Here is a 24,286-nt window from a genome sequence, read left to right as displayed (position 1 = left end):
AATAACTTGATGGCAATTCGGCACTTGCATTTCTAGAATTTTTTTTACTGAAAATCATTTACTCTAAACTTAATTATGATAAAAATGATAGATAAATGACAAAAATAACAGATATATGACAATTGTGTATTTTTGAGTATATCAGGATTGATTTATATGGTAGAATTTTCTTTCAACAATTCCTTCTTCTTATTTAGCTTAATATCTAAATGAAAAATTGAAACCAATGAAATAGCATTGCTTAATGTATGAACATTGTATGCTTCAAATGAGTTATAGGTCTCTTGTTTTCTTTAAGTAGGTGACAGACAAGTATTTTTTCTACATGGCTACAAATGAACTTAGTTCATGTATCTAGCATTTTCTGATATTTAGGTCACAGAAAGTCGGCATCACAAGAAGCTCTGGTCAACAGTGGTTTTGCCAACAACTTTGGTCACAGTATTGGAGGGGTGGGGTATAGGGGCGTGGAGGGTGTGCTCATGTCTAACAGTATGAAGACTTTCATCTCTAGATGTGTAGAAAGTACTAAGGAATTATACAACAGTGATAATATTGTAAGTATACATCATTGTATAACTCTTCTTGTGCTGGCAACAACTAATATTACCATTGTGACAAATGTAGACCAAGACAAACCAGCACATCCATGCCATCTGATCATGGTCTGCACTGTTTACTGTTTGCTATTAATTAATACGGTTCAGAACTGTTCACTATTTATTGGAGAAGATATTTAAGCAGCTGGATAGCTCAGTCAGTAGAGCCGCGTTACGGTATTTCGAGGGTCCCGAGTTCGAGTCCTGTTTAGGCTGCACATTTTTCTCCCCCTGTGACACTTATTAAAACATTTCTCTGTTTTTAAATTTCTGTAAAAGTGATGAATGGTTTAGTCCAGATTGAAAACTGGACAAGCCCATTTAAGGTATTTAATGTGGTAAGGATAAAATAAAGATAATAAGTACTTTGCCTTTTGTATGCCTATCATCAGTTTGCAGTTTTCTTGTTATAATACTGTATCTGCCTGGGGACAACTTTAATCTGCCTTAACAATATTAAACACCTTTATTTAAGCTAGAGTTGGAACATGCATTTCAATTTAAATAATATTTTCAACTTTAATATCAAATATTTGTTACTAAAGAAGATTTTTAGTGTCATCTTTAAAAAGGTGGGAAAATTACTAGATTCCAGATTTCATGTTTCACTTATTTGAATGTATTACTGGAATGCATTCCTAAATAAAAGATTCCTTCAAACCTTTCCTTAGATGTAGATGTTTGGAAATTATTATATTTATTGCTTCTGTATGTCATATTTTGTCTTTGCTCTGCACTCTGATATTATATTGGTGAGCTGTGGCCTTGGTGTCTAACTTAAAACCAAGAGATCAAGGGTTTGACCTCTACTGAGGTCATATTATAGCACTTCAGGAAGCAGACTAGAGAGTGGTTAAAATAAATCCTGCAGTTTTCATTACAATTGGGCTGATATAGATATATCTAATCTATACTAGTATGGGAATTGTATGTAAAACATTATTATACTGTCTATTTATAGAGTATGTTCTGCGATGTCCGCCAGTTGATTACATATTTCAAAGAGATCCATGGTGGGACATTCAGAAGAGTTGCACTCAGTGGCCTTCTAGACTCGTACTTTGATGTGAAAAATAGAGCAGAACAGGTGAAGGAGGTGGCCACTCCCATGTCTCATCCTATAAGGTGAGTTTTTATAGGTGCTCCAGCTAAAAATTTCAGGCATTTTCTTTGCTTGTAGTGTTATACTGTCATCAATTGAAATTCTTGCTATCAAAGTATAAAGTTTTAATGTTTTCCTGAAATATTTATATTGTTTTCATAATTTTTCTTAATTAACAAGGCCTATACTTATCTTAATTTAAGATTACTGCATACTTTTTTTAAATGGATCATTGGTTACAGGGCAAAAGGCATTATAAACAAGTTAATTGGTCTGCTAAACCATCTGTTTTCAATTTGATCAATATCTCCTTTGTTGATAAAGGTAAATTGTGGTTAACAGTGAAAGGATTTATCAGATTTTCTTTTATTGTTGAACTGCTGTAAGTTTCATCAAGAGTTGCTGGCCTTTGCTTCAATCTATTTTTAGACTTTTACACCTTTTATCCATTTTAGTGTAATTTCTTTAAATGTATGTTTTCATGGTTTATTTATAGTTAACAGTTTAATTTCTTATATTGATAATTTTTTTCTTAATTCGTTTTATAAATTATTATGAAGACTTCAGTTAGTGTTTAATTATCCTTTATGAAGAAAGGAACAACTTAAAGTTATTGTAATATTTGAGCAAATGAAAAGCTATTTTGATTTTGATATAAAACCCAGAATTTAGGCTGTAATAAGCATACTTACCTGGTACAGGGAAAACCATGATCACCAAGGTGGTTTCCCCAGAAAGAGGCCCTTCCATTGCACTTCGGTTGGGCTGACGTCTGCGATAGCCCCAAATGTGGGTTACTCGGGTACGCAATTTATTTGTGTGGGGACTGCGTTCGCGCTATCCCTGAACTGTAAACTCATCTCTTAATTAATTTTGAATGCCTTTATGAAGTTGCATTGCAAGCATTAATCTTTACAGATTTAGAAATTCATCATTGACTAATCATGCTTTGACTCTGAAACTCCTGGTAAATGACATTGAATTTAAGTATATCAAAATAGTTAATACTTAAACTGAGCAGCCAGACTTGCAGAGTCTGGTCAAACTGTGTGGATGGACAAGTTGGCCCTGCTCTAACTAGTGACATAGGCCTGTCGTAATTTTTGATATTAGCCAACAAATTATTCAAAGTGTGTGTGTTTTTTTTATACATTTTATAGTCGGACAACATCCGTGACATCAGAAAGTGGGGATGAAAGAGATGCTCAGAAAGCAGCCACTCTCAGTAGCATAGCAACAGAACTGAAGGATCATGGGAAATCTAGAAAATCTATATTCAGAAAGAAACTGAAAAAGGTATGCCGGCAAAAGTTTAAAATGAATTAAATAGTAGAAAAAGGTTACAACTTGAAGTTTAAAAAACTAATTACCAGAAGATAATATTTTCTGTTATGAATTTATAGGTAAGGTTTTTCTAGGTTTTGTTGGGGTTTTTTGTTGCTTTTTTTTTACAATATTTTATGAATAAATTACAAAGTGTATTAATTTCTTTATGTCATATTGTTTGGAAAAAACAAGAGTATTTGTTCATAAAATATCTTAATATTCATTTTAAAAGAAATTGAGCATTCTTACACTGATTAAATATTATTTTAGTTACAAAAAAATAATAACATTTTTGACCAGTTCTGTATCAAAAACAGAGTTTTAAGTAATTTTATTTTTATGTTCTACTTTCGTTAAAAAATAATGGTTAAAATATTGTTCCAGCAACTGATGTTACAACAGCAGTACGCTGCCAGTGACTCGGAGATCATAGATGACCTTGTATTTAAAGGGAGCCCAAGGGCTAGTTTGTCAGCTACAGAGGATGAGACTCCCTCTGGCACTGTCACACCTCGAAGAAAATTCAGCAAATTTCATATTGGTATGTAGCTATTATATGTCAGTTTGTTTTTATCTCCTATCATTGATACATTATCATTTATTATCAGCATTTGAGAAAGAAAAATCCTTATTTAATTTAGAAACATAAATATATAATTCTGATTTTGTTCTTCAATTTGTGGCTGAGTGGTTAAAGGATTGCTGACTGTGTGGGTTCAAACCCTGTCAGGGTCAGGTTGTTGTGTCCATGAGCAAGAAACTTTACATTCATTGCTTAGTACTGGCTGGTTCCAGCAACAGATTAGAGAGTGTTTCAATCATCTCATAGCTTCCAACACAATCAAAATAGAATAGATTTGTATAAACTAACTAATTTTCTATAAAGGTCGTTTCAAGCAAGTCCTTTGTATTTGATCTAGATTTGTGAAATATGTGTAGAACTTTAATTCCAGAAATCAACTTGATTGCATTTTGAATTGATATGAATTTAGTATGATAATAAAGTTGTGACTTTTGTCACTCACCAAAATATTTTAAAGACATCCCTTTTCAAACTTCATGTTTTCAGTCAGTCTATTTGATTAGTAGTAGAATTTTTCAGTATCTTATAAATAAAGTAATATGATTTAATAAACATTGATATGCAGATGAAGAAGAGTTTGAATGTTTGGTATATATATTCACATGAAGGTTGGAGGAAACCAAAATCTGACCATGAAGAGGACAGCCCTAGTGACCAGAGTCCTGCAGATGTCAGTAAAAGTGACAGTAGTTTCCAGCGACATGCTAGGCGAGGAAAGATGTCATTTAAAACAGCTAGCCAGGCAACTCTCACCTTCCTCAGTGCCAGGAGAAGAATTGAAGGTGGACTGAAGAGCCTTGGGAAGAAAGCTCACAAAGCAGATCAAGCTAAAGGTAATAGTTACACATACTGAAGTATTTAACATTTTACAATTTATTCACTTCTCAATTTGTATATTTAGTATAATAATTAACTTGGGTTGGGTTTGATGATGAAAATGTTAATTATGATAAATTTAGATAATGTTTTCACCTAATAAGACAACTTCATTGATTATACTTGTTATGAAGGACTTGCATGTTTCTTAGACTTTAAACTGACTAGTTAGATAATTTCAAGTAAGAACCAGAGCTATGCTTGCATTTTTGTTTACAGTTATCCTGTACCTTACTAACTTACCTGTATATTTTGGAAATATAATTGCCATACTGATTAAGGCTGTTTGTCAAGTATTGTTTATGCTTTGTATAAGTCACTGGCCAGAGTATTTAGATATACTTTAGGTAAAAAATGTGATCTTTTGCTAATTGTAATCTTACATATATTAGAAGATTTTGATTATTTCAAATAAATCACAAAGCCATACTTCAGGTAAAATAACATGATCTGTTTGCTGATAGTATTCTTGCATCTATATCTGACCATCATGATTATTTCAGAAATAAGAAATATTTCCATACTATAAGTGAAACAACATGATTTGTCAGGGCTGGCAAAATCTGATTTTGACTTGTCTGTTTTTATCTGAAACTTGTCCATATAAAATTTATATAGTAAATTATTGAAGATTTCCACTTGTCTGTACAAACTGTCGGACAACCTGGGCAATATGGACAATTGATTTTGCCATCCATGATTGTAATCTTGTGTATGTCAGACCAGCGTGATGATTTTATTTCTGTGTATGTCTGACCAGTGTGATTATTTCAGATATAAAACAGAGTCACACTGATCTTACTGAAGATACAGATGATGTTGGTCTAGTTATGAGAGAAAAGAGATTGGTAGATAGATTTATCATCAAATCTGGAATGTTACGCTTCAATTTTCTCCTAGAATGTTGTCATCCTGGCACTGTGCCAGATCCCCAGCTAGTTGCTGCCATGATACAACTTGTAAGTAATATAATTATGGTCTATTTTCCACTAATTGATTATTTGTGAGGTATGACCGTGGTCATGTGTTTACATAATGTAAGGTTTATAAATCTGCAATGCTATAATATAATATACTTTGGGAGCAGTAGTCCAGTGGTAGGACGCGCGCTTAGGGTTCAAGAGGTCCCGGGTTCGAACCCCACCAGGGGCACTGCTAATTTCCTTGAGCAAGAAATTTACCTGTGATTGCTTCACTTCACCCAGGTGTAAATGGGTACCTGCGAGGGTGGTATAATTCCGTTGCGCCAATGTGTCGGCTGCACTAAGCGGAGTTAAAAGACTCCCCAGGGAGATTGATAGATAGATACCAGTAGCCCGATGACCAGGGGTAATAGCTGTTAAGTCGGTGAACGTGCGTAAGCATGAAACTTAGACTATAAAATGCAATTACTTTTATAAGAAATTTTAACTGTATGTCCCATTTTATTGGAACACTATTCTTGTGTAGTCTTATTTCTAATTGATACTTAATAAAGTTTGAGAAATGGCAGAAATAATTTTAAAAAATGTAGAGCATGAAAATAATTTGATAAATATGTATATTTATTTAAACTTGTTCCTGACAATTTCAATATAGGATGCCCCAGTGTCTGCTCGAGCTACACTATTGTTAGAATGTGCCCACTTTGTACATCGGTGTAACCATGGTGACTGGCCTAACTGGATGCGTCTTAACCTACCAAGTTTCCGACACTCCTCATCTGCCCTCCATTCCCGAGGCCAACCCTCGGGATACAGGAGGACACTGAATCTACAGAAGGCTGCAGGAAGACTCTTCTATGCTTGGGCAGAGGTAAAAATCATACATAATAATTTTGTTTCTGTGGTTAATTTTTCCTGACAGTGTAACACATACATGCTGCAAACTCAATATCTATATCAGATTTAGATTAAGTCTTTTTTGCAGAGTATTTATTGTCCACAACCATTTTGTGTAGTTCAAATAAAGAACTTGGCAAGAGCTTTTCTAAGATTTCATTTTAACAGGTACAATATTTAGGTACTCTTTGTCATGAATAGGGCAACATCACCTATGAAATTGTATGAATGACTACGTGATAATATGATTTGTGTATTCCAGAACTTGGGTTATCAGTTAGAGTATATAATGGCGAAGGAACAGCAGTCTCAGCTTAGTCATGTAGAGGTAGTCCATGATGAAAAAAAGAGAAGACAACTCCGTATTGAAGATGATATTGAAGATTTTCTGGATGAAAGTATGTTTTGTTTTGATAATTTTCATACTGATTGAAACTGCTTTCTGGTGACATATTTTAAACTATAGTTGCTAAGAAGATCTGGAGCTATTACAAGAAAATGTAATAAATTATGTAGTTTATGTATACTTTGACTTTCTAATGGAAAAAAAAATGTTTGTTTTCCATGATTTGTGTAAAAATTTATACATAATGGAGAGATTGCCAAGTGGTTAATATGTTTGCCCCTCAACCATGGGGATCATGGGTTTGAGACCTACTGAGGTCACATCATGATTCTTTATAAATTATCATATGGTACCATTACTGGTTAGTTCCAGGAAGTGGACTTAAGAGTGATTTCACCTAAGATCTGTAAGCTTTCGAAACATTCTAACGTATATAAATGTTTTTTCCAACTAAATTATACTATTATCAGAGATAATTACTTGCCGGAAAAGAAAAATTGAAAGAAAAGTTTGTTTGAATATTAATCAAGCAAAGTTTCACTGTAAATCAATTCTAGCAAATGTGAAATGATAGATAAGAGACATTACCCTACATTATTTATGTTTTTACAGATACAGTTAATGCCAATGGTAACAATTGCCCATACGCTTTGAAGATGTTAGCCTGCCTTGTACTTGAAGAGATCACAACATTCTTGCGTGAGACATTTCAGTACCTACCACGTAAGAAGCACAAGCTGGAGCCTGGCTGGGACAAACATCTGACATCTCGTAGATACAGCAGTATTATCTCTAGTCCAGGTCACTCTGATAAAAGTTCAGAGTCTAATGTTGGTGATGTTCCTCAACCTTCTCCTGGTAAGTGCAACTGGATTTTATTTTTGTATAATATTTTTAGGAGGAAAGGCATCATGGGATAAGCAGGAAACCGCTGTTACATAATTCATTAAATGAACAAGTAACCGATGCTGTGATGAAACAAGGATTATGTTACCAATATAAATAAATTATAATTTATGTCATATTTTATAGAAAAAGAATGATTCTGTAGAAAGAACAGTGATGAGATATTTCTGATCTAGGAGCCTTAATGCCTTACTATGTTATATTATTCCATATGAGACAGTAATTAATCTTCCTTACCAACGGTTAGTAGTTTTACCAAAGTACCCATTTCAGCCCAATAAACAAGGCCTAGTGTGCCCGCATTAAACAAATTTTATTTGAAAAAATCCACTTCCAGGTGGAGCTATGGGTAGCCCTGGGGACAGAAAAATCAGTTTTGCAGTACAGATGGAGAGGTCTGACTCCCTGAATAGCAGTCAAACATCACTGTCCATAGATCCTATGGCATCTCCACATACACCAGTGGAGGAAAGAAAAGGTATTTACGAGTTATAGAGTAAGATTTAATACTTAATTAGCATAGAACTTGCAAAGTTGAGAGGCGGGATTGATTCAGAAATCATGTAGGATTAAAGAAGTTAGCCACTTGCAGAGAAATTGGTAATTACTGGTTTGTTATCCAGGAAAACTTATATGTATAAACCTACAAGATATGACCAAAAGTGTTTAAATTTGCATAAAAACCTGAAAAAATTCATTTGACATAAATTTGAATAGATTTAGAACATGCTCCACTGTTATATTTTATATTGTGTAGACTTAATCTAAAGCAAATAATTTTTGTATTTTTTGTAGGTCGAAGGCTTGCACAAGGCCGCCAAAAATTGTTGAAGCATATACGGCGTGGGTCAACACATAACACTAGTTTCAGCAACAAAAACAGAAGTTTTCGTCTCCGCAGACAGGAAGGTGGAAGTAAGTTTATGTTCAACTTTAATTTTCAGTTATAAAATAGAATACTTAAAATCAGTATATAATATTAGTAAATCAAATCAACTAAAATTAAAGCTGTAACATTAAGTGAGACAATGTCATGTTTAGTTGGGTTCAAGCTTTATTTGATTTTTGCTACTAAACTTATATGGAACTAAAGATTTTCGAATAGTTTTATGTACATACCTTGGAGTAAATCATTTCAAAGGGTTGAAGGTAAGTAATATCAATTTTAAGATAAATAGGTAAGGATCAGGAAAGGATGTATCTGATTGTATGAAGTTGAAAGATTTAATAGTTGCTGTGCTTTCATAGGACTGATTTTGCAATATTTTCAGGTATTAAACTCTATGGTAGTATAAAGTCACGTAAAGTAAGTAGTCAGTCAATACACTCTGACAGTAAGTTTATGGATGGTGAGCCGAGTTGTGAGGATCTGGAATCAATGACAATATTTAATGAGGAGGCACAAGAGGCCGCCACTGAAGACCAGCAAGAGATCGAGGATGAACGCATGTTTCAAAATATGCCCTGGATCAAGGTAAGATATCATTTTTATAAAAACCAGCACTTTTAAGTTCTTGTGCCCCTAAATATTGCACAAATGCATATGAGGCCGGCAAGTATCACCACCAATAAATATAACCTTCTCAGTATTAAATATAAATTGATGTGTTGATATGAAAGGATATACTTTTGTTTATTATCACTGGTGGTTTATAACTAAACAATTTGATTAGACTCCTCAATTGCTTCAACTTTGTATTGGAAATGAAAATTTTTGAATCAATCGTAAATTTTCAAAATCTTCATAGATGTAATTTCAGAAACTATTTTTTGGCAATTAGAAACTTCATGGACTTCAATACATTTATTGTTATTCTTAGTTCATTGAGGTACACTTTTCACTGAGTTCAGCATTTTTGCTTTGAACTCTTAAAGCAGATTTCTTATCAAATGATCCGAGGCTGAAAGTATTAACTAAATTTCATTAAAAATAAAATCATTATATCAATGTTTTCTCAAATATCACTGTTATGTATTCATTTCCCTTCAGGTTGTGATACAGTTGTCAAATATGTCCAACTTTATATGTCCCCACCAAGGATATTGTCACCCAGACTGCTATGAAAGACAGAGAAGAAGTTGTTCCCGGCTTGTGACAGCTGTGAAGAAAATATATGAGTCAACAGAAGAGGAACCGGTCAAAGAATCTGAGAAGAAACTTGACCAGAGGAGAGATATGATGAAAGAAAAATTTAAAAGAAGGGTAACAGTTTGTTTTAATAGCAGAATTCATCTCTCATAAGGGACAAGGGATGATGGATCTCGTTGAGAAGAAGTGCAGTGCAAAAGAATTTGTACTCTGCACTTCATGATTTTTGAGTTATTGCCCTTTGTAAATTTTCATACTTAATAGGCTTGTCCAGAACATAACTTGGTCACTGTAAGTTTGATTGACTCTAAATTTGGTATGCAAGCTTTTTTCATTGACCTGAAGTGCAGTGCACAGGAATACATCATAGAGTCCTCCATTTGATCTGTCGGTGTAAAACTTCCATGGTATTTTTATATTTGATAATATAACAGTTTTATTAATCCTGATGTAACATTGTTACAATCAGTTGAAATGCCAGTAAAGTAAAGGTAAATGTACATAGAGCAGTGCTTATAAATAACCTATATTTTAGAAGAAAATGCCTAACCTACAGCTATACTGTTGACAAGGCGACACATCCGACTTGCGGAGTTCTAGTTTTAACATGTGTCTTATAATTAATGATTTTACTGATTAGAATAAAAATCAAATGGTAAATGATGTGTTTGCATTTGTTGACAGTAATATCTAGTAATATGTATATTTACAAATGTTCATTAGCCAAGTTTTCTTCTTTTTTCAGGAGTCAATATTCCAGCAAGCATCACCAATCAAAAGAAGGGAGAGCACTCCACTGCTTGAGAAGATAAAGACAGATGTTTCCATAGTGAAACAGAAATTGACTAACTGGAAGAAACCAGAAAAGCCCAAGGAGAAGAAAGAAGACTCGCCCATGGTTAAATATATCATATCACAGGTAACACAATATTTCTATTTTTAAATGTCATTGTTATTTCTATGGTTACAATTTGTATCTGGGGGAAATTTCAGAAGTTCATCCTTATTTTTAGCTCACCTGTCACAAAGTGACAGGGTGAGCTTTTGTGGTCGCTTTTCGTCCGGCGTCCGGCCGTCTGTCCGTAAACTTTTACTTTAAATGACATCTCCTCATAAACCACTAAGCCAATTTCATCCAAACTTCACAGGAATGTTCCTTTGGTGGTCACCTTTAAAAATTGTTCAAAGAATTTAATTCCATGCAGAACTCTGGTTGCCATGGCAACCGAAAGAAAAAACTTTAAATATCTTCTTTTAAAAAACCCTAAGAGCTAGAGCTTAGATATTTGGCATGAAACATCTTCTAGTGAGTGTCTACAAAGATGGTCAAATAAAATCCCTTGGGTCAAAATTGGCCCCGCTCCAGGGGGTCATTGATTTTCCTATATGCATATAGTAAAAACTTAAAAAATCTTCTTTTAAAGAACCCAAAGAGCTAGAGCTAAGATATTTAGCATGAAACATCTTCTAATGAGTGTCTACCAAGTTTGTTCAAATAAAAGCCCTGGGGTCAAAATTGCCCCCCCCCCCCAGGGGGTCATTGATTTTCCCTATATGCATATAGTAAAAAATTTAAAAAATCTTCTTTTGTAAAAGAACTCCAAAAGACGTAGAGCTAAGATTTTAGCATGAAACATTTTAATGGGTGCTTACCAAGTTTGTTCAATAAAACCCCGGGGTCAAAATTGACCCCGCCCCAGGGGGTCATTGATTTTCCCCTATATGCATATAGTAAAACCTTAAAAAATCTTCTTTTAAAGAAGTTCAAAGCAGCTAGAGCTAAGATTTTCAGCATTGAAACATCTTCTAATTTGGTGTTTACAAGTTTACGTTCAATGAAAAAAGCCCTAGGGTCAAAATATAGGCCCCGCCCCAGGGGGTCATTGATTTTATAACTTATATGTGTTTTGCAAAAACTTAAAAAATCTTCTTTGAAAAAAACCAAATGCTAGATTTTTAGTTTTAAGCATAAACATTTTCTAGGAGGTCTACAAAGTTTGTTCAAATAAAAGCCCGGGGGTCAAAACTGGCCCCCCCCAGGGGTGTCTTTTTTTTTAACTATATGTTATAGTAAAAACTTTAAAAAATCTTTTTTAAAAAAACCCCAATGAGTAGATTAGAGTTTACATGAAACATCTTCTTAGGGGTATTTTTTCCCAAAAGTTTTTTTTCAAAAAAAACCCCTTTGGGGGTTAAAAATTTGGGCCCCCTGGCGGGGGGGGGGAAAGAAGGGGGTGGGGGCGGGGGCCTTATAAAGGAGCGCCCTCGGGGCCCCACATGGCCCTTTTTAATTTTTTTAAAGGGTTTTTAAAATACAATTTGGGTTTTTTTCATGCAAAAAATGTTGTCAACATTTGATTATGATAAATTTGTCTATTTCAAATGTTTCAAAAAAGAGTGTGCATGTGCATAATATTTAAACTAGTTTCTCACAATAATAATACTAAAGTTTCTTTAATGTATTTGTGAGACTGAGTCAACGTTTTGATACAAAGTATAATTTGAAGATAAGATGTCTTATAATTATAAACTGGTTATGGTATGTATCTTTCTGTTTTAAAAAGTCCGCTTTTTGTAAAAGTTTTTATATTTTCTAGGCAAAAATTGACAATGTCCATTGATTTTTCTAACTAAAGCTGCCCCAAATATTAGCTGGGGATAATTTTCCCTTGACATATCCCTTTTGCCTGGGAACTGATATGGGAGATGACCAGGAAGGTCTCTGCTGCGGGAAAAGACATTTTATTGTTACTAATGAATTAAATTTGTTACTAAAAGGAAAAGATGTTTAATTTGAAAAGTTAAAATTTTATTTTGGATTAATAGTTTGTAAAACCAGCAAATGAACATATTAGATAATAATTCCTTCAGATGTAATTATGGGTAAGAAATGGAATTAGTAATTAATTGATTTTTTTTCTTGAATCATATTACGCACAGACAAGCCCTTAAGACTTCATTTTAAAATTCCTATCTTGATTGGGTATTATATTTGTTTTAATACCTATCTTGTCGCTTGATTGGGTATTATATTTGTCTAAATAGGTTACTATACTATGGATTTTGTAAAAATATTTGCTCTTTTGTAATCTATGGCAGAAGTTTAATTTTTGCTGAGACTTTCAATCTTTGTGTATTAAGATCTGTTGTATTTACACATTTTTTAGAAGATAGTTTAGTTTTGATTATGATATGTATTAATTGTTAAATCGTTAACATTTACAGCCACAATGTTCCTGATAGCATCAGTAAAGGCATCAGAGAAAGCCCAGACTATGGTGTTTAAAGAGCTGCAACATGAAGATCCAGTTATCAGAACAAATGCTGTACTGAGGTATGTTATCTCTGTGTACAGAACTGGTCACCAATTTTCTCTTAAATGTTGTATTATTATTTTCTGTAATATTATTTTCAGTCTTCAAATTTATAAAGATATTTTCTTTGCGTTCATGATGCAATAGAATCTTTGGTAAAAATTGGGGTAAATACTCTTTATTTTAAGCACAGGAATCTGATTTTGTTTCAATGATTTTTCTTCAATTACAATTATAATCACATACCACATGATCCCATACAACATACCTATTTGCAATTTCTTTTATGCATATAAGAATGTGACATGTGTGACAATACCAGGTTTCTGTGATGTGAGCAGAGTTATTTTTGCCCTGATCAATTTAAATTTACCAGTAATAAGACCAGAGGCATCCAGTCAAATGATCATGTTTTTCAAAAGACAACCTTTGAATTGTGTCAATTTTTATTCTCCTTGTTTTGTAAACAAGTTTTCTATATGTAAGAAATGCAGGAAATATGTTTTTTTGTTAATTTTTCAATTAAATCAACTATAAATGTTAAGTATTCCTTGAAGTGTAATTGGACAATAATTTTGTATATATTTATGTGCAATATATTTGTTTAGATTTGGTATACTATGGAAGTTCAGGCATCAAGTCTGGCCAAGAATGGAGGAAGGAGCCCAGCTTCATTTTAAGGTATGAACATTAGGTTTCTCCCTCATGTTCAGACTCTGTCAAACCGAGTCTGCAATTTTTATTTATAACAACCATCTAAACTCAATTGTTCATTACAACAAGAGCATAACCTGTAAATAAAAACAAGAAAAAAGTCTGTAGACCTAGACTTACACATTGTGGTCACACTATTACTTGTTATGATGTAGACTTTTTGATTATATTTAAACACTGTGAGATACGTAGCACGAGTTAAATGCAGGATTTTTCATTTTTTTAGAATATTTAATGACTTTCTATCTTTCAGGTTCTACCACCAGGAATAGATTTCACCTTGCCATCTCCAACTATAGGTCTGCCAAACCAGGTACCAGTAGATCCGCCCTGGATACCACACTTTAAGGCTAAGATAGAGGAGGTTACTGTAAACCAAGACCAAACAGTAAGTGGATACATTTATATGTATCAGTATCTGTTTTTATTTAGAATGTCTGTAAATGATAATGTTATCATTTTTTGTCAAAATTTAATGACAATTTAAGGTATCGTTATTATCAGTTTTTCCTTTGATTTTTTTTGTCAAACTTATTGAGCATAAAATAAATAGTTGTTCATATCATTGACATTTGATTGTATGATGTTTTACCACCAGTCAAATTTATGTTCATTTAGATATGAAATCCTTAACTGAGTAGTAAAGGTTGCTGACTTCAAATCTTTTGCCCCTTATTGCTGTCTGTTTGAATCTTATCTTGGACTTTGGATTCCTTCATGTTAGGAAGTTATCCAGCTAGCTAGTAGAAAGTCAGTGGTTCTACTCAAGTGCCAGCTTGTGCCTGAAATAATGTATGAAGGGGCACCTGAGGTTTTCTCCACAAGTAAATCTAGAAAGTCACCATATGACATTTATTGTTGGTGTCCGTATAAAAAAAAACACATAAAAAATAAAAAACTGTTATTTTACATTGCTTTTTTTAAAGACTGTATCTACATGTACATGTATATGAGATTTTGAAATAGTTTTTTGAGATATCATATTTCTAGTACAATATTTTAAAAAATATGTTATTTTTATAATTTCTAGAAATCCCTTGTAACTGCCACTACGACCAGACGTAAACAGCAACAGGAAATGATAAGGAGAGCTCTTCAGCGTGAGGAGGAGAGAAAGAGGATTGGACGAGAGACGTTTCCAATGACAACAGTATCTGTTACACAGCTAGCAGCTCTAGAGCCGTCTTTACATCATGTAGGGGAAGACCATGAGGAAGGTAAAAAACACAACTTGGAAATGGTTGAAAAAATAAAACAAATAAAATTTGAAAATTAGATGATTATGATGTAACCTTAAAATTATCAGGCAAATGGGAAGTTTTTCCTTTTCGTAGATTTGTTGGATTTAAAAAAAAAAACAATTGAAATGTGATTTCTGTAAGTCTAAATAATATTTTAGTAAAGGAAATCTATATACATTCCATGGAAAATTTGCCAATATTTGTTAATATTTCAGGTAAATAAATGTTCAAGTGTTAATTTTAATTTTTTCTCTATTTGTACCACACTGAAATTTTTTCTAATGAAATAATGTCAAGAGATAGGTTGTTGGGTTAGTTATTCAAACTGTGTGTAGAAATAATCTAGTTTAAATGACTTGTGAACATTTCAGTAGGACAGTATTTAATTGAACATTTACTACTCAAGACAGGAAGAAAATGAAATGAGCCACGTCACGACAAAACCAACATATTTGGGTTTGCAACCAGCATGGATCCAGACCAGCCTGCGCATCCGCACAGTCTGATCAGGATCCATGCTGTTCGCTATCAGTTTCACTACTTGTTATAGAGTTTGTAAGCAAACAGCATGGATCCTGATTAGACTGCGCGGATGCGCAGGCTGGTCTTGATCCATGCTGGTCGCAAACCCATTATGTTGGTTTTGTCGTGACACGGCTCAAATGTTGCTTGAAAAATAAGTTGACTTGCATTTAGTTACATTGTAACTTTTATGCAGATATTTTGTTGATACAATTGTATGTTTATTTGGTGTTGCTAATATCTGTTTCTTTCTGTATATAGCATTTTGGTGACCTGTAGTCTATTTATAGCATATTGATGACCTTGACATTGTCATGACCCTTTGACCTTTGATTTTAGCTGCATGCCTAGAAGCTGAGTGCTTGCATGGATCCCTGTAATAAAAAAATGGTATTTAGTTTAGCATTATCTTTACTTGAAATTTTCTATTCATTTGCTTTGCTTAATAGTTTTATTCATTTATATAATAATTACTAAATACATTGTTTTCATGTTAAAAAATAAAAGTGATTGAATTGTAAGGCTTTCACTTAGGAAATAGAGTGAATTTAGTTTAAATGCTTAATCTTTTTTTTTGTATCAAAAAGAATTTAAATAATTCACATTTTAAGTGAATTTCAAGTGCATTTTTCCCCCACACTTAGATGATAAAGCATGCTTTGGTATTTCATTTCAAGTTAAGGAATTGGTGGTGGTTTTCTGCTTTTTATTTCCCGAAAAAAAAATCGGGGAAGGAAAATATTGTTACTGAAAGAAGCAAACACATGTTATGAAATTTATTTCTAAGTTGCATATAACTTATTTTTCATATGTAATGTTTATTTTCTGTTTAATATTTAAAGGCGTTAGTTATTAAAAATTATTTTGAAAAATGGAACCAGTAAAAGTAAAAATGTACCAGTATTATAAAGCCAGAACTGGCTCTTTACTGCGAGTGCTCAATATATATCAAACTGATACTGAGGTTCCTGAGCACAAACACAAAAAAATGAATTATGTAAAGTTCTGTAATCAAAGCAGGACATGAACATTACACAAATTCAATTAGGTAATTGTACAACCAAGGGATGAAAAAATTTCTAACGCACAAAAATTGAAATATTATTTGATGTAGGTTAATTGAAGCTTTTATACTTGTTTTGATAGTATGCTTTGTACTGCAGATGGATTTTGTTTAATTTTTTGTTCATTTTCTTTTTCATATTGAAGCAAGTGTTTTATTAAGTTGCACCTGAGTTTATTGCGAAAATGGCACCCTATCTAATGTATATTTAAAAATACTTGTTTTTATCATAGCATATGTGCCTTCTGTATATGTTCTTGTCTTGTTACATCAATGTGTCTATATGTTGATGGAGTTAAGTTTTTATTCTTGAAGGACAATGATTTAAAGTTAGTTAAAGCAGTGTAACATTTTAGAAGTTGTTTGAAAAATTTCGTTAGTTTAAGCTGAACACAAATGGTTAGTAACATTTACAGCAACTCCAGATGAGTTGGAAACTTTACCGATATTCAAAAATAAGAAAAACAAATTAAACACATGTGCAGTACAATTTTATGAAAGGCACATTTTTTTACACTGAATTTCATCAAGTGCTCATTTAATCATTTTTGGGAGAATAATAGTCCTATTTTATAATATATAATATTTATTTTTTTACATAAGTAATATTGAGGTCAAACTTTTTTTTTCTTTTATTTTTTTTGACGAAATCCCGTCACTTGTTATACCCTTCATCATATGATTTTTGGGTTAAGACACATAAATTCTCACTTATCTGTCTGTCCATCTGCAAGTTATCTAAATTTTAATATGTAATATGGTCATATTTCATAGAAATGTTTGAGCAAGTGTGTTGTTATGATGCTGTATGAGGTTATATTTTAAACTCAACACAGCTGCAACTGTTGACTTAACTTCAATTTTTTGCTTGAGTTGGGAAGAGTCACTTTAATTAAGAGTTATAGCCCTTGTCTATTACACCCATCACAGTATATGATCCTGTTTTTGTTTTATTAAGGTTTTTTTTGTTGAGCTTTATAACTAAATATTAGAATGTTTCTGGTCAAAGTTTATTATATTATACTCTATGTTAACTTATTATAGTCAGAAAATATTTTCATAGTATTTTATTCTTAACCCACATATTTATTTAAAGGTTAATACATTGTTCAGTTCCAGTTATGTAGATTTGTTTGATTTACATAGATTTATATAGAACTTTCTTTCACTGTTTGATAAGAACTCCTGAAGAATTGCTGTGATCAGAAAGATGGTTTTAGGATATTAAAATACCATTCTTGATAAACCATGTTAACATTTTAAGTTTAAATAAGTCTTGAATCTACCATTCAAATAATATCGCAATAGATTTACCATATTAGTAATTCTTAAAATAGTTAATATAATTTTGATATATGAAAATAGATAATGATGTTGATTCAAGTCCTGAACAGTGTTCCATGTTTAAACATTTACAAATATATAAAGAATTTTTAGATAAAATTCTTTGCTGGAAAATGGAAAAGTGTAGGTTTACTGTTGGAATATTGTTTTGATAGAACAGATGTGCAAAATGATTTTAATAGGACATCATGTTAAGCCCTTAATCTGCTGGAACCAAAAGTGATTAGTTGCCACCAGTATAAAGCCAGACCAGCCTGAACATCTATGAAGTGTGACAAGGCTCTATACTATTGGTTTGCATGATATGAATTTTCATCTTGATACTCCCAGCATTGATAATGGACAGTCCTGAATATGAAAGTTGGACAAGTCCATTTAAGAAATTCATCAGGTTTAGGGGCCAAAATCAATTGTTGGACAGTGTTTTAAATCATGCATTACTATTGACTACTGTCACTACTGTCATATTTGTAGGCCATTAATGATATATCATCAACAAGCCTCTTCTGGTGGAATGAATTTTTTTAGAAATAAAAAGGAAATAAAGTTTGTTTAAATATCATTTTCAAGGATAAACATTTTTGCATGGTATCATATGTATATTGATATATGTATATAACATTATATGTAGACACACAAGCATGCATGTGTACTTCTACTCTAGCTTTGCAAGAGGAGATAAATTTGGCAGCACGTCGCGTGTCTTTCGCCCCCATGAATCGTAACAATGTGACTAGCCGAAGCATGTCGTGGAGGACAAGCAGTATGCATTGGGCACGACTAACAACCTTGCAAGGTACTCCAGTGTATCAAACACATATTTCAGATATATATACATTTTTTTTTTCAAAACAAAAATGTTTGTGGCACAGAGATTTGGTTTCGCCTTAATGTTTATGGATTTCCAGAAAAAGCAGCAGTGTTTTATAATCAACTTCTGTATGTGGCAGTTTTCAATGAAGATTTATTTTGTATCATGTTGTTTGAACTAAACATTAAACAATATTGTTCTATATTTGATATATTTTGTATTCTATGTTAATATAACATTAAGTTTAGGGATATAGCAGGGTGCTAAGCCTTGCAGTCATATTGTAAAAGGGTATGAAAATATTAAAAATGCTAGTTTTAAGCACTCTTTTTTAATTTAGTAGTGTTAATTTTTTTTCTGATCAATAAAATAGACAATTTTTTATACCCATTCAGGAAGGTGTAGAAAAATTACATTTTTAATCAGGTGTTCAATTTGTGTGTTGGTTTGTGTTTGCATCTGTATGTCCATTTGAATTTTTGTTTGTGTTCCAAATGCATATGTCCATTCCAGAACTTCCATTTAAAATTTATTTTGAAAACTATTTTGGATGCCCTCATCACAGAATTCTGAGGCCCACATGAAGGGTCAGGAAACTGAATGTGACAGCCTCGTTAAATAAAGGCGTAACTTACATACTTACTATAGCCTTTTCATATAATGTGTATTTCAGGTTTGAAAATTCAATATACATTGTCGGCTTGTAGAAAGTGTTATTACAATTTTTTCCATTATTGTCATTTTTTTGTAACTTATTAAGAGGTAGATGCCTCTATGTGCTTAAAGCTAGCATTTTTTGTTTTCCATCAACATCCATTCAAAGATATTAAGATTGATGAGGTAACAAATATTGAAACAATAACTTATTTACCAATATTAAATGTACAATCTGCTCGCAGGTTGTTTTTCTTTTTTGATCTATCAGATAACAATTAAAACATCAATGTGGTATGTTCAACGTATTTGTCCTTGTTTTCATACTGTCAGAATGTCCTGTCTAGTTCTTACATAGAACCTGTGTCATTTGCCTTGTATATTATAGGTAAATTATTGTAAACTTTTTCAATATTTTTTTTTTTTGCAGCTTGTCGACGATGGCTTGTACAAGTACTGCTTGAAATTTCTCGTGCAACTTTTTCCATCTTTTTTCCTTTTTTCCCATGATCCTCATATACCTGAACCTATTTTACCATATGTACATGCATTCTTTTAGCACCCTGCTATATTGGACTAACCTATACATTGTAACTGCATCTGTAAATAAAACCATTTTTTTATCTGTACCTTTTTAATCTTATCTGTATATATGGAGTGTGACTATATTTTTCCGGAAAAACAAAAATATTGATAATCCCCTCCTATGTTATCCTTCTTTAACAAATCTCTATCAAAGTACCATAAGAAAAAATGTGAAAGAGAAAAAGGTTTTGTATTCACATTATATTGTACTGAACTTTTCTTTAACACTGTGTACATGTAAACCAAAAATAACATGATCTTTGGTCACATTATTATGCAAAGTTATGTTGCAGCGTAATGTGTGGGAAATGACTGAAACAGTTTTATGTATTTGAAGGGAATGTTTTTATTGAAAATACAAAATGGTCAAAGTAAATCTGTGTGATTTATGTGAATACATTGTCTTAAATCTACTGTTAGGGCATCCTATATTATCTTTGTGTATGACCGAATTAGATGATATGTAATATAAACGTCTAATTTGCATTTAGTATATAGTATATATGATGTACATGTGTCATTAGGATAATCCAGTGACTGTTTTACTATAGTGCTTATTAACTAACTCATTTTAACGTATGTCCTTCATATCACCATGGTTACTCGAGTTCTATCTCAGGACTGATGTGAATTTTTAAAGATATGTCAAATCTTGGGAACTGTTAAATCTTTGCTTAAAGAGCAGTCTCTAAGAAAGGGAAACATGATTCTTTAATTGCAGATGGCCTCTGAGAAATGGGTAGATTGTTGTATTTTGATTTACAACTGCTTAGATGTAAGAAGAAAATGTTGGATTTTAGTGAAATATTTTTCATTGGGAAGGTGGACTTGAATACATGTGTGATTGTAGTCTAGAAGGATTTCTCACAATTTGTCCAGTCCAACTGAATTTTCTTTTTTGTTGTTGTTGATTTGGGTCTGTTGAAAATTATTTTCATTAGGTTTACTTGGTGTCAATGACATTAATCTCCTTGCATATACTTAATCTACCATTGTAATGTACCATTATTCATAAAGGTTTAAAGACTTTTCGATTTGATGGGGAGGGGCTTACATTGAAGTAACTGAATCAAAACTTGTATATGAAATATATTTATTGATTTTATATGCACTGTATTGTGTACAAATGTTTATATTTGAGTACTATGTGTTCAGGTGATGAGGAGAGACAAGAACACGGTCATCATGTATTGCTGGCTCAGACATTTTTCCCATCATCCATCTGTGCTGTTGTGTTACCCATAATACATCTGCTAGAAGATGGAGAAGTCAGTGACGATGGTGTAGCTGGTGAGTGTGAATCGTTAATGCACACCTGGCAACCTGATTAAAGTGACAGGAAAAATCTGATTTTGTTTTATTTTAACAATTTCTTAACTTGTATGATATCTATAAATTCTGTAAAAATGTCAGTTGCCCATACAGCCTCTGGGATAACCTTGGCAATAATGTCAATTTATTTTGCCGCTCTTGACACATAATTCATGGTCAAATTTTTAGTGACCTTTTTAGATAGGAAAGTGTCAAGCCATTATCTATGGAAGTGGTCAATAGATGACCACTAAATACGAGATCAAAATCATTACTACTTTGTCTTGTGCTTTTGCCAACTTTCAACTTCTGGGTTTTACATCACCATGAAAGATAAACTCAATTTTATTGCACATTGGTTACCTAGGTCACCATCTTGGAGTCATGTATTGATAAGCAATTTAAATTAAATTGGAAATGATAACTAGAATGAATCCTGGAAATATGAAATAGTTCTACATTCAACAAATTATCTGGTCTGAAATGTATTGATTAATACCGACAGACAAATTAATGATATGTTTGCTTAGTTACAGAGTTAACAAAATGTAGGTGAGAAGTTTTGTACACCAAATCTATGTTAAGATATATTTTAACAAGTAAATTTACAAAGAATTAGAAGAGATTTAATGGACACATGGTGAAGGAAGATTGAATATTTTCAGTATGTGAGGTGGCAGAGAAGATTATCTGGAATTGCCTGGTGGAAGACCCTGTCTTATTTATGAGACATTTCCTTGAGAAACTTACACACAAAGATAAACATGTAAGATAGTTCACTTCACAATTTTATTGTTTTTGTTGGGACTAATAAAGGTTACATGTAGTGGTATACTACTAATTTTATCATACTGCTAGGATGTTTTATTTTATTTTAAAGTTAATGCAATTACAAAGTCATCTAATGTTAATGTATTATATCATGTAAAAGATAACTGAGCAACAGAAAATTGTGGAGAATAAATCATGCAAAAATACGAAAAAGCCTGATTTGAAAGATATATATTTTATAGGAGGAGTTACTGTTCCTGTTACGTAAATTGGTGATGTTTTACAGAGAATTACCCTCACAGATGGCACACTCTCTGTTCAATTACTTGGTAAGATTTGATCTTATTCTATTATTAGAAGAATGGCAGCATAATATTAGGGTATAAAGCTATATCTCGTGAAATATTTTGTATAAAATTTATGAACAGTAATATCCTAAATGATAGATTCTCAAAAGATTTGTTTTATACAGAATTTATTTTACTTTGATTGTGTAGGAAGCTATTGGCTTATAGACACACTTTCGAATCCGTTACTGGAACCAACCAGTACTGAGCAAAGAGTAAAGTTTCCTGCTCAAGGAATCAAAGACTTTACCCTGACAGGGTTTGAACCCATACGGCTAGGGATCATTAGATTACTAGTCCGATGCATTAACCACTTGGCCATGCCGCCACAAAAGATTTGTTACGTAGAATGTCTCTGTTATTTAACACACAAGTATTGTAGAGAATTAAATTTTCTGGGACAAAAGATTATGCTGCTATTTTAAGTAGGGTTTATACCAAAACATCTGCAGTTGTTTCTTTATTCAAAATTTTACCATTTCATGCTTAATGTTGAATTCTGTTTAAGCTGGTGCTAGAGGCTGTGAACAGTAGTTTACACTTTCTAGTACCTTTCATGAACAGACTCAAACTAAGCCTGTATCATTTTTAATTTGCCGTTTTGGATATTATTTAGGAATAATAGCATATTCTTTGCGAAAAGTAAAACAAAAATTTTGTTTACTGTATACAGCAGATATATAGCTTTAAACACTTTAATAATAATAATATTGAACAGACTTTTCAAGCATTTAAAGCTGTATTTGGTTGTCTGCTTTATGCTACAAATGATATCAATGTACAGTTACTTTAAAGAATAATGTTTGTAACTTCACATGAATGCATGTTACATACACACTTGACAATTGCTAAAACTGACATTAATAAATGAAAATAGAATATTTTGTAAGGAACGTTTTATCTTTTTAATTTAGAATATCCATTTTTATTACTCAAACACCAACACTCCTTGTTTTCTTGGGGAAAGAGACCATGAGAATGTGAATCAATGTGATAGTATTCGTTTGAACTTACTGCAACCGAGTGTATTTGACAAGTTAAAGATTTACATCCCTAAAGTAACAGATGTAACTGACATATAAAATTAAAACATTTGAATTCAAAATTTTACTCAAAGATACATAACAACATTGAAATTTCAGATTATATTTATATTTGAATTCATAATTTTACTCTCTAAAACATTATGATTATTAAATTTCAGGTTAGAGATGTGTTTGAATTAATACTTTAACTCTTAAAAACATATCTACAGATGAGCCACGTCACGACAAAACCAACATAATGGGTTTGCGACCAGCATGGATCCAGACCAGCCTGCGCATCCACACAGTCTGATCAGGATCCATACTGTCCGCTATCAGTTTCTCTTCTTGTTATAGGGTTTGTAAGCGAACAGCATGGTTCCTGATCAGACTGCGTGGATGCGCAGGCTGGTCTGGGTCCATGCTGGTCGCAAACGCATTATGTTGGTTTTGTCATGACGCGGCTCATATTTATTTAATTTTCAGATTGGGTATGTGATGTTTTATGTAAGAACACCACAGACATATGGACAGGAAGCTATTGCTGGTGCTCTGGCATTACTGTGGCAGGTTTGTTTGGCTGTGATTATATCATCATGTATAATTTTCACAACTATACAATTCATTTTTATAAATATGAATTTAAAGTTTGAGCGATAGAGTGATTGTTGTTTTGTCCTCAAGTCTTATTTGTTCTGTTAACAGTATTGCTCTGCTTAAACAAGGGAGTATTTGACAACTTTAAAAAGTGTTTGATATTTTTGTAGTATTATGTAAATGGTGAAAAACAGACATCAATGAATGTATACAGAAAATACATTATTTTTGAGTTTTTGTTTTAATGTTCATTTCATTTGATGTAAAATTTAAATTAAGATGTGTGAAATTAGGGAAAGCTTTTGTTTATTGTTAACAAACATTAGAATTTTATATGTTA

At 32.4% G+C, this 24,286-nt stretch overlaps 1 protein-coding gene and 1 non-coding gene across 2 annotated transcripts in view; both read left to right on the top strand.

Moving 5' to 3' along the window:
• The window catches only part of LOC132750984 (protein unc-80-like), a 76,146-nt gene that overhangs the window by 17,136 nt on the left and 34,724 nt on the right, over window positions 1-24,286 (top strand). The window contains 25 exon segments of the mRNA XM_060741074.1: window positions 376-557; window positions 1,561-1,724; window positions 2,862-2,997; window positions 3,412-3,568; window positions 4,219-4,443; window positions 5,261-5,445; window positions 6,065-6,280; window positions 6,569-6,704; window positions 7,265-7,510; window positions 7,896-8,036; window positions 8,354-8,473; window positions 8,830-9,032; window positions 9,549-9,761; window positions 10,393-10,566; window positions 12,229-12,319; window positions 12,322-12,378; window positions 12,870-12,981; window positions 13,570-13,642; window positions 13,929-14,063; window positions 14,706-14,892; window positions 18,510-18,641; window positions 21,051-21,185; window positions 21,872-21,972; window positions 22,220-22,306; window positions 23,836-23,919. Of these exon segments, the coding sequence (XP_060597057.1) occupies window positions 376-557; window positions 1,561-1,724; window positions 2,862-2,997; window positions 3,412-3,568; window positions 4,219-4,443; window positions 5,261-5,445; window positions 6,065-6,280; window positions 6,569-6,704; window positions 7,265-7,510; window positions 7,896-8,036; window positions 8,354-8,473; window positions 8,830-9,032; window positions 9,549-9,761; window positions 10,393-10,566; window positions 12,229-12,319; window positions 12,322-12,378; window positions 12,870-12,981; window positions 13,570-13,642; window positions 13,929-14,063; window positions 14,706-14,892; window positions 18,510-18,641; window positions 21,051-21,185; window positions 21,872-21,972; window positions 22,220-22,306; window positions 23,836-23,919 (3,692 nt within the window).
• On the top strand, window positions 2,386-2,548 carry LOC132750990 (U1 spliceosomal RNA). The gene has a single exon (XR_009628625.1). It is a non-coding gene; the product is annotated as a U1 spliceosomal RNA (small nuclear RNA).

The sequence above is a fragment of the Ruditapes philippinarum genome, unplaced genomic scaffold (assembly GCF_026571515.1).
Source record: "Ruditapes philippinarum isolate M1 unplaced genomic scaffold, ASM2657151v2 ctg997_1_1_1_1, whole genome shotgun sequence".
NCBI lineage: Eukaryota > Metazoa > Mollusca > Bivalvia > Venerida > Veneridae > Ruditapes > Ruditapes philippinarum.
Note: the sequence above shows the minus strand (reverse complement) of the source record. Positions and strands in the feature narration are given on the sequence as shown.